This window comes from Apium graveolens, chromosome 2 (assembly GCF_009905375.1).
Source record: "Apium graveolens cultivar Ventura chromosome 2, ASM990537v1, whole genome shotgun sequence".
Lineage (NCBI taxonomy): Eukaryota > Viridiplantae > Streptophyta > Magnoliopsida > Apiales > Apiaceae > Apium > Apium graveolens.
Genome location: NC_133648.1, coordinates 145,824,126 through 145,835,737, shown reverse-complemented (window position 1 = coordinate 145,835,737; position 11,612 = coordinate 145,824,126). Strand labels below are relative to the sequence as shown.

Here is an 11,612-nt window from a genome sequence, read left to right as displayed (position 1 = left end):
ATTTGGTCCATATGGTGGTTATTATTTTTTTGCCCTTCAGTATTATCATTGGATGACTCAGTTCTGGTCTTTCTTTTTGGTGTCATTTTTCAGATAATAAAACAAATGGTTCTTTTAATAATAATTTACTAAACAGGTAACAATGAATAAGGAACAATTTGTATGGTATTAAAACAGGGAATTTAAACAATGAATAATGGAAAGAAAACAATTTGACAGGTATTAAAACAAGAAATTAGAACAGTTCAGAACTTAAAATAAATCATTTGGAATAATTTTAAAATTTGGAATAATAGACGACACAACATTGTTTTAAATAAAACAGAACTTGAGATATGGAAAAACTATAAAACAGTAAAGTAAATGTAAATGCTATAAGGACTGAAATTTAAAATAAAAAGAAAAAGTTGAAAAAGTTTATTTTATATATATCTGACACTAGCTTCAGGTGTTAGTGCTTGGTACAAAAGGTCTACATCAGATCTGTCACGGCTACTGCTGATACATGCCAAAACTAGATACTACACACATACATGCCTAGTCACACTATACTATGATGCCTTTATCTACATATGTCACATATAGTACAACACATCTGACTGACTGGCTGATCTCAAAAACCTGGTGGCACACGGTCTATCTCCTATCAGATCGAATCTAAAACTGTCTCCATCAATCTCATGGCTCGGTAGTACACTGTGTCGGTACGAATGTCCTCCTGTCTCAGCTCTCTAAATTCCTGTGAAGCGGCCCGATAAACCTTCCTGAGCCTCTCTCTCATATTATAATCTGGCTGTAAGGCTGTCACGGGACCATACTCTCGGCTCTCAAACAATCCAAGGATCTCACTGCACTGAGCCCTCCACATCTGCATATCCTCTCTCATCTCGATATACTGATGATACAGCACAGTCTGAGGCTCTCTAAGATCTGTCTGCGATCCCCGGGAAGGTAAAGGCACAAGCTGATGAATGGCATGCTCATCCATGAACTCCGCAGGTGGAAACTGGTAAATCCCTCGCACAGGAGCATAGATAGCTAGAGGAGCTGGGAATAATACCGGTGGTATCTAAGGCTCAATCAGCTGAGGATCTGGATGTAAATCTGGCTGCTGAAATGGAATCTCTGGCTCTGGATGCTAGAAAGGTATCTCTGGCTCTAGCTGCTGAAATGGTCCCTCTAGCTCATCCAACTGTGGAAAATCAATCAGGTCAGGTATCTCGAGCATCGGAAACTCGAGAGGTGGTAGCTGAGATATCTCGGGCTCAAAATATGGGAAAACGTCTATAGGATCAGGTACCTCTGGAACTGGTGGATCCAAAGGTGCAGCTGGAGGCATATAAACTGGTGCTATAGCTGGTCCAGACACAGTCCTCTCAGACGAAGATGAAGCCATCTGATAAAATAACCATAATAAAAGAAAATGTCATTTCCCATCCCTAAGTCTTACAAATTCCTAATCTAAAAATTAATAAACCCTAATACTACTATTCCTATATTATGCAATCTCCCTATTTTATCTTATCTTAATGTTTTTGTTTCAGGGACCAAAACTTAAGCTCTGATACCAACTATAACACCCTCTAAATCCGGGGTATAGATATGGGGTATTACTGCCACTAATTACATTATTAAACATGCATAGTAATAATAATATACATATAACAACCCCTTGCTTCTACTACTCAGGATATTTTAAGGTTAAGGTATGAAAACAAGAACGACTTACTATCTTTATTACAACAACCCAAATAAAAAGTCTTACAAACCTTCTTTATTATAAACCAGTTATCTACACGAGTTTTAAACTAAGTTTCTTTTATTCAAACAACGTCTACGTCTGTTCCTGCTACACCTGCTCGGGCATCTCAAAACTCTCTTCTGTAATTGGAATTAACACCTTTGGTGCTAGAGGGTCCCGTTGTCTGACCCGCTTCTTGACCACTCGGGTACGGATGAGTTTCATTCTCGGCCTTAACTGAAAAATAAGGCGAATAACTGTAATATATGTGAATTTTAATAATAATAATAATAATAATAATAAAATAATAATAAACATTAAAGTAAAATATATATTATGTGTTACGTTATGAAGAGAATTAGAACTAGAATAGTATATTATTATTTTTGTTTTAATTTTAGTTTTCAGAATCCTAATCATAGTACGCATATCGAGGGCTATATATACTTCAAATATATTATATTGTATTATGGGCTCAACGACAAAACCCTAGTAGTATTGAAACGTGCACTGGTTTGGGATTGAGGCTTGGTTCACTTTTGTCTTAATCTGCTTTCAACAACTCATCAAGATCAGGTACAAATACATAGTTCTTTTTTTGTTGAGTAATTAGCTATTTAAATAAGGAGTGTTTATTGTATAGAGTAAAAATTTATCATCAAGATAAACTTAAATAAAATTTCCTCGAACTCCCATAATTATTTACGAGGTTTTGATTATTATTATTTTTTAATCTAATTTTTGATGTGTTGTAATTTTATCGATCATGTATTATAAATCCATTGTTACTACTTACTAGGTAATTCAAGAATTAAACTATCGGTAGTGTTTCAAAGATATATTTTTTTGTAGTATAAATAATCTTGTATAAGTATTTTATAATTTATATTTAACTGGTTCATCGAAAATTATGTCTACTATATTGATATTTTGGAATATCAGTTGTGATTTGATTAAACCATATAAAGTCCTCATCCAATTCTTTAATGTTATTATTATATTATTATTTTTGGTTGGTTTTCGCGTGCTGATTAGTTTGTGTAAACTACTCGTGTGGCAGTGTAGTAATAAGCTAGTCAACCAACTAATTCACACAGGGTCTGGACTAATTATTATGCATATAAGTACTAGTAGTATTAACTAACCATTGATAATCAGAGACACTAATAGCGTAGGTTTGTTTATATAAATAATAGAGCATTAATCATAGTTAATATTTGTATTTGTTTTATTAGACCGGGAGCCGGGTTGAGAATATTTTTAGTGCTCGTAATCGCTATTGAGGTACGGATTCTGTCCCTTTTTTTATTCAACGCTCCTCTTCTTATAAATCTAATATCTCTGCTTTGTTGAATTTCATATTTTATTCACTCCGTTAAAATTGTTTGGATATTTTGACTTCCGAAAATTGTTTTAAAATTTGATTTGAAAAATTATAAATATCTGTTTATGCGATTTTCAAAATTATTCATGACGCCCTCTGTTTTGAAAATTTGAATTATTTGTCTCTGGTGATTTTAAAAATTTGCGAGAATATTTTTATTTGACCCTTAGAGCGATATAGGGTATACCGAGTTAACCAGCTGTACGGGTATTACAGCCATGTCATTGCGGCACCAGTGACATGACACTTCCGTGACTGTGTGATTGGTCACGGCGTATCTTTCTGTTAGCTCTTGGGAGTAGCTTTTGCGCATTTGATATTTGTTCAGGATACATGGGTGCACCCAGAGTTTGATTTGTGATTTGATTTATGGTGACGTTGTATATGCCGTACACGTTATCCATTCTATTGCACACATTAGGTACCCTATGATGTGTGTATTTGTATCTGTTCTGATCTCGGTATGAAATATCATAACCCCTCGTTGCTTCAGCCGCACTTATTTTAAAAATTGTTGATTTATTATAAATTGCAGATTATTAATTTCTGATCTCTTTGTTTTGTAAACTGTATTCCAAATCCGTACTGGGCGTTTGGCTCATGCCGTATTCTTTTTCTGGCAGGTGCTTAGGGGAATCTCGGATTGTGTGATGGAGAGCTGCCCCAATTCGTTGATTAGGATTTCAGAATTTTATCATTAATTGGACTTAATTATTTATTTAGAGAATTTGGAATTTATATTATTGGGTTAGACTGTTTGGAGATTTAATATTATTTTGAAGATTTTAGACTGCTTAATTTTTGTTTAGAAATATATTAGTGCTCTGTTTGCAGGTTTATGGATTATAGGTAATATCTCCTTCTATTTTAAGAAGGGGGTGTTACAGAGATGACATCAGAGCTTAGGTTCTTTCTTGTAGAAAACCTACTTAGGTTGACCTGTGTGTTTGGGTAGACGATAGGATGGCTGTTCTATTTAATTTTATTTCATTCTGCTCTTTATCATTTCATTTCGCTTCATCATTTTGAAATCTGTTTGTAACTGATTCATCATATTTATTCTCGTAATATTCATTCGTTCGCTATCTTATATTGTAGATGCCTCCTAGACGTGATCCTTTTCATATTGACCCCGCTCAGCTTACTGAGATGATAGGGCAAGCAGTGGCTCAGGCTGTACAGCAGGCTTTGGCAAACCAAGGAAATCAAAATGGCGAGGGAAATCATAATGGAGAAGGAAATCAGAATGGAGAGGGAAATCAGAATGGATAGGGAAATCAGAATGGACAAGGAAATCAGAATGACAATGGGAATCAGAATCCGAACGGTCAGGGCCATCAGTTGGAGCCGTTTGTATGGTTAGAGAGGTTTGTGAAGCAGAAACCAGACTCTTTTAGTTCAGCACCGACTCTTATTGATGCTGAAAATTGGATTGTTCATCTCGAGAAGATTTTTGATGCACTGGGTTGTGATGAGATTCAAAAGGTCAGGTTAGCAGTGTATAAGTTGGAGGGGGATGCTCAGAGGTGGTGGAGAGGGGTGAAAGCTACTAGAGGGGTGCAGTATGTAGAGGCTTTGGAATGGCAGGGATTCAAGGAAGTATTCTATGAGCAGTACTTCTCTAATGCTGATAGGGAGGCTTATTTGAGGGAATTTCATTCTATTGTGCAGCACCATGATGAGAGCATTACTGATTATATGGCGAGGTTTATAAGGTTGGCTGGATTTGCTGGGACAGTTGTAGGGGCTGCTGCACAGCAGACTGATAAATTTAAATGGGGTTTGAAGTCTTATCTAAGAGGTTCCATAATTTCTTTTAAATTTGATAATGTGGCAGAGGTGGATGATGCAGCAAAGGATGTTCAAAAGGAGCGCATAGATTTCAGGACTTCAAGGTTTAACAGTGGTAGTAAGAGGACTAGGGATGATCAGGGTTTTGTACAATGCAGACAGTGGTATGGAGGTCAGAGTGGTCAGCAGGGATAGTGGCGCGGACATAATCAGAATAGGGGTGGTCAGTCATTCCATGGTCGGAATCAGTATGTTGGTCAGAATCAGAATAAGCAGTTTCAGCGACAGAAGCAGCCTAGGCAGTGGCAGAATCGTCAACAGGGGCAGAGCCGTTACTCAGTATATGGGGGAAACCCCAATATGATTCCAGTGGCTCTTTGTGCTACATGTGGTGGACATCATCCAGGTAGAGCTTGTTATAGACAAACTGGGGCTTGTTTCTTGTGCGGTAGCATGTCCCATAGGGCAAATGATTGTATAATGTCACGCAACACTGGTGGAGGAGGAGCTGGCGGTGGTAGTGGCAGTCAGTAGAATCCTACAGCCAGAGTGTTTGCATTTACTGTAAATCAGGAAGCAGGTAATTCATGTACCGTTTCAGGAATACTTCTTGTTGGTAGACGTGATGCTTATGTGTTATTTGATATCGGTTCTACCCATTCTGTTGTGTCTTTATCATTTATTCGTCATCTTGGCGTTGCACCTTCATTATTATATCCTCATATGTCTATTGCAACCCCGATGGGAAATTCTGTTGTTATTTATGATGTGTATCGAGAGTGTCCGATAGCTGTTGGAGATAGAAATTGTAAGGTTAACTTGCTTCCGATGGAGATGCATGACTTTGACATTATTTTGGGCATGGATTGGTTGAGTGAACATCGTGCCACAATTGATGGTCAAGGAAAAAGGATGATCTTCGGGGATGCAGATAAACCAGAACTTGTATACCAAGGGTCTCAGCCGAAAGAGGAGGTTAAATTAATTTCTGCTCTAAAGGCGAGCAAACTTTTATCTAAGGGTTGTGATGGTTACCTTGCTTTCATGAAGGATACATCGAAGGATGAACCTCGCATCGAGGATTATCCAATTGTGACGGAGTATGAAGATGTGTTCCCCGATGAGCTACCAGGTTTGCCACCACATAGGGAGGTGGAGTTTACTATTGAACTTGTTCCGGGTGCTGAGCCTATTTCTAAGGCGCCTTACCGTATGGCACCACTTGAGTTACAAGAATTGAATGAGCAGCTATAAGAGTTGTTGGATAGGGGATTTATCAGGCCAAGTGTATCTCCCTGGGGAGCTCCTATGTTGTTTGTGAAGAAGAATGATGGTTCCATGAGATTGCGCATTGACTTTAGGGAGTTGAATAAGGTGACTGTCAGAAACAGGTATCCTTTGCCACGCATTGATGACTTGTTTGATCAGTTGCAAGGGGCGAAGTACTTTTCGAAGATAGATTTGAAATCTGGTTACCATCAGTTACGAGTTAGGGAGGAAAACATTCTGAAGACTGTATTTCACACTCGTTATGGTCATTATGAGTTTCTCGTGATGTCCTTTGGGTTGACGAATGCACCAGCGGTATTTATGGATTTGATGAATCGGGTCTTTCATGATTATCTGGATAAATTCGTGGTGGTCTTCATCGATGATATCTTGATATAAACTAGGAGCAGAGAGGAGCATGAGGAGCATTTACGTACTGTACTTGAAATTTTGAGGGAGAATAAGTTGTTTGCGAAATTTTCCAAGTGTGAATTCTGGTTGGAGGAAGTGGCATTCTTAGGGCATATTGTATCTGGTAGGGGCATTGAGTTGGATCCTGCGAAAGTCGAGGCTATTACTAATTGGCCCAGACCTAGCAATGTGACAGAGGTGAGGAGTTTCTTGGGTCTGGCAGGTTACTACAGGCATTTTGTGGAAGGTTTCTCTTCCATAGCTTTGCCATTGACTCAACTAATGAGGAAGGGAATTAAGTTCGAGTGGAATGATGATCGTGAAAAGAGCTTTCATGAGTTAAAGAAGAGGTTGGTGTCTACTCCAATACTTGTGTTTCCATCAGGGAGTGGAGATTTTCAGGTTTATAGTGATGCTTCTAAGAGAGGATTGGGGTGTGTGCTTATGCAGCATGGGAAAGTGATTTCTTACGCCTCTAGGCAACTTAAACCTTATAAGGTGAACTATCCTACCCATGACTTGGAGTTAGCGGCTGTGGTATTTGATTTGAAGATCTAGAGACACTATCTTTATGGAGAGACTTGTGACATCTTTACTGATCACAAGAGTCTCAAATACATCTTTACTCAGAAGGAGCTTAACATGAGGCAGCGGATGTGGCTTGAACTTCTTAAGGATTATGATGCAAATATTCAGTACCATCCGGGAAAGGAGAATGTAGTGGAAGACGCTCTTAGTAGGAAGAACTTGGGGAGTGTTGCATCTCTCATTACTCAGCCGCACCTTATTTCAGATTTGGAGCACTTGGGTGTTGAGTTGTATGTTAGAGGATCATGTGGTAGCATTGCAAATTTGAAAGTGGAACCGAATCTTGTTTCAAGGGTTAAGGAAGCTCAGAAGGATGATACAGGTTTGAAAGCTATTAAATCTGAGGTGGCAGGTGGCAAGAAAAAACATTTTCGTGTTGATGATGAGGGCATGATATGGCTGGGTAGTAAATTGTGTGTTCCTGCAGACCCGACGATTCTTGAAGAAATTTTGAAGGAGGCTCATAGTTCTTCATTTTCTATTTATCCTGGTTCCACTAAGATGTATGGGGATTTGAAGAAGCACTTTTGATGGAGTGGAATGAAGGGAGATATAGCAGAATTTGTGGGGAAATGTCTTACATGTCAACAAGTGAAGATAGACCATCAGAGGCCTAGTGGACTATTGCGGCAGTTAGATATTCCAGTTTGGAAGTGGGAAAATATTACTATGGATTTCGTGACTCATTTGCCGAGAACCTTCAGGAAGAATGATATAATATGGGTGGTGGTTGATAGACTTACTAAGTCCGCTCACTTCTTGCCTATTAGAGAGACTACTCATGTTCATGAGTTGGCAGAGATTTTTCAGCGTGATATTGTTAGACTTCATGGTGTGCCTGTGTTGATAGTTTCTGATAGGGATACGATATTTATATCGCGGTTTTAGAAGGGTTTCCAACAAGCTTGGGGTACAAGGCTTAATTTTAGTACAACTTATCATCCACGGACCAATGGACAATCGGAGAGGACGATTCAGACATTGGAAGATATGTTGAGGGCTTGTGCTTTGGAGTGGGCAGGTGATTGGGATAAATATCTGTATCTTGTCGAGTTTGCGTACAATAATAGCTGGCACGCGAGTATTGGTATGCCACCATTTTGAGGCTTTATATGGTAGGAGGTGTAGAGCACCATCTTGTTGGGATGAGGTTGGAGAGAGAGTCATTGAAGGACCAGAGCTAGTTAGAATCACTAATGAGAATGTGGAGAAAGTTAAAGAAAGTTTAAGGGAAGCTCGATCGCGTCAAAAGAGTTATGCGGATCAACAACGAAAGTTTGGTGGATTTGAGGTAGGTGATCATGTGTTCTTAAAGGTGTTGCCTTGTAATGGTGTGAAGCATTTTGGTATGAAGGGAAAACTTAGTCCAAGATATGTTGGCCCTTTTGACGTCATGGAGAAAGTAGAGGAAGTATCTTATAGAGTTGCGTTGCCACCACAACTATCTCATGTGCATAATGTGTTTCATGTGTCTGTTTTGAGGGGCTATAAATATCATCCATTACATGTAGTTCAGTATCCATTACATAAGATTAGAGATGATCTTTCTTGTGAGGAAGAAGCTGAGGCTATCTTAGCTCGAGAGGAGCGAGTTTTGAGGAAGAACACCATTCCGTTTGTGAAGGTTTTGTGGAAAAATCATTCTGAGAGAGAGGCTACATGGGAATTAAAAGAATCTATCCAAGAGAAATATCCGCATTTATTCGATTCAGGTACGAGTATTTAGTTTCATTTGATTCCGGGGACGGAATCCTTTTTAAGGGGGTACATATGTAATATATGTGAATTTTAATAATAATAATAATAATAATAATAATAATAATAAACATTAAAGTAAAATATATATTATGTGTTACGTTATGAAGAAAATTAGAACTAGAATAGTATATTATTATTTTTGTTTTAATTTAAGTTCTCAGAATCCTAATCATAGTACGCATATCGAGGGCTATATATACTTCGAATATATTATATTGTATTGTGGGCTCAACGACAAAACCCTAGTAGTATTGAAACGTGAACTGGTTTGGGATTGAGGCTTGGTTCACTTTTGTCTTTCTCTGCTTTCAACAACTCATCAAGATCAGGTACAAATACATAGTTTTTTTTGTTGAGTAATTAGCTATTTAAATAAGGAGTGTTTATTGTATAGAGTAAAAATTTATCATCGAGATAAACTTATAAAAAATTTCCTCAAACACCCATCATTATTTACGAGGTTTTGATTATTATTTTTTTAATCTAATTTTTGATATGTTGTAATTTTATCGATCATGTATTATGTTAGGTCACACACACATACTGTAGAGGGGGTGAATACAGTGTATAGTACACTCAAATCGAACTTAAAGAACTTGAGTAACAGAAAACAAACTTTATTGAAACAATAAACTCTATTACAATATGAAACTGTTACCTCTCAGTGATGAACAAATATCACGAGAGCTGCTAGGGTTATATAGAATAATAACTTCGATAATGATAACACTTCTAGTGTAAACCCTATGCCTGTGTTTATATACTACACAGTTACAAGATAATCGCTAATTGATATGGAATATAATTCTGCTTCCTAAAATATATCAATCAGATATCTTCTATTCCAAGTATTCCATTCTTCACGGAATTCCTTCTTCATGCATATCTCTTCTTATGTTTTATTTTTATCTTCTTTCCTTTAATCAGCTATTGTCCTTATCTGATCGTCCTTCAGCACTTAAGTTCTGATATCTATCTTCTAATGATTATCTCCTGATAATATAAGTACTGATATCCTTAAGTCCTGACTTCCAGTATAAGTACTGATCAACAGTTAAGTACTGATCTATCCTGTTCACACAAGATCTGAAAGCTAAACATAAGACATATTAGCCATGACATTATCAAATATATCTAACAATCTCCCCCAACTTGTAAATTAACAAAATATACAAGTTAAACAGATATTTGATGATGTCAAAAACATTAAGTACAAATGCATGAGAAATAGACTAGATAACTACAACTTACAGTCCTTAAAGTTTTACCAATTTCAACTTCTGATAACAACTTCAATCTGCATAAATATCAGAATTTAAGCAGTTGTAGATCTTCGACTTGGCTTCATCAACTTCTGATCTCTCTGATGTCAGGAGTTGTTCTGAGATAGTTCTTCAACAAACATTTCTCAGCATATCTTAGTTCATCAATCATTCTCCTTTTAACACCTTTAAGCTCTACAGTATCTTCACCAGTTTGAAAGATTGCAGCTCTGAGATCATTAATCTTTGCTTTCCTTAACTCCTGGTCTAGTCTTATGACATAAGCTTTGTCAGATTCAAGATTGAATTCAAGTCCCTTAATACCAAGATACGTTCTGATCTGTGCAGTATTAGGCTTCATATCAACAATATCCCCATTGTGATCTCTGTACTTTGGAACATATCTGCTGTCAGACTTAACAGAATAAAGCCTTTTCTGTCTCTGAATCTGTTCTTTTAAGTAGTTTGCAGTAGTCTCTGTTATTCTGTCATCCACTTGAAGTAAGAAAAGTACATGCTCCAATTCTTCAAAATACTTCAAAGGAATGGCATTTTGTCTTATATGATAAACCCTACCATCTGTCATGAAATACAACATGATGTATTCTTTCAAGTAGGTATGGTAAACCATCTGTACAGATTCTAGTTGATTCAATCTCTCAGGAGTTGCTCCAATACCTGGTTCACTCAAGGAAGTTGGATCATCGGTAGTGTTGTGCACTCTTCTTTCATCAGCACTTCCCAATCCAGTTTTATCTCTAGCTTCCTTTCCAGTAACTACTCTTGCTTCAAAACCACTTGGAGTAGTCTTCAAAGATTGAGTCTGTTTTGCTTTAGTGAATCCTGGTAGGAGTGTTTTAGATCTATTTTCTGATATCAAGTTAACTTGAGCACTGTCAGAGGTTACTTGCTTCTTCTGAATATCAGAACTTACAATTTCTTGACTCTGAACAACTTGAGCCATGTCAGAGGTTGTTTTAAGAACTTTTCTTGAAGTCAGAGCAAGATCATCTTTTCCATCAGTAATTTCTTTTTCCTCAGGAGGTACATAAGGCTTGATAGGTTCACCAACCTTTTCTTTACCCTTGGATCTTGGATCTATCTGTGGTTGTGATCTTGTCAAAGTTTCTTCAGTATGTATCCTTTCTTTGATCACAATGCCTTTAGGTTTTGGAAGTAACTTTTTACCAGAAGCTTCAGATTTAGATGTGACTTTCTCTGATTTAAGTCTGGCTTCTTCTTCCTTTAAACTTTCCAAGTCCATCCCTGGATTTTCTTGAAGAAATAATTGTCTTGACATTTCCTCATCAAGATCTAGAAGTTCATCAGAACTTATCCTTTTACCAGTATCAGAACTTGTTCTGTGACTATCTTGTCTTGATGTAAACCTTCTACCTTGACTATGACC

General features: G+C 37.3%; 1 protein-coding gene across 1 annotated transcript; it reads left to right on the top strand.

Moving 5' to 3' along the window:
• The first annotated feature begins 5,276 nt into the window (after positions 1-5,276).
• On the top strand, positions 5,277-6,170 carry LOC141694143 (uncharacterized). Its single transcript, XM_074499208.1, has 2 exons — positions 5,277-5,442; positions 5,518-6,170. The coding sequence occupies exons 1-2, from the start codon at positions 5,277-5,279 to the stop codon at positions 6,168-6,170; spliced, it is 819 nt and encodes a 272-aa protein (XP_074355309.1).
• The last annotated feature ends 5,442 nt before the right edge of the window (positions 6,171-11,612 follow it).

Excerpts from the sequence above, each read along its gene's own strand:
- LOC141694143 (XM_074499208.1), top strand. The coding sequence starts at position 5,277 with ATGATTCCAGTGGCTCTTTGTGCTACATGTGGTGGACATCATCCAGGT. Across the intron at positions 5,443-5,517 it reads AGCTGGCGGTGGTAGTGGCA|GAATACTTCTTGTTGGTAGA; the intron begins GTCAGTAGAATC and ends GTACCGTTTCAG.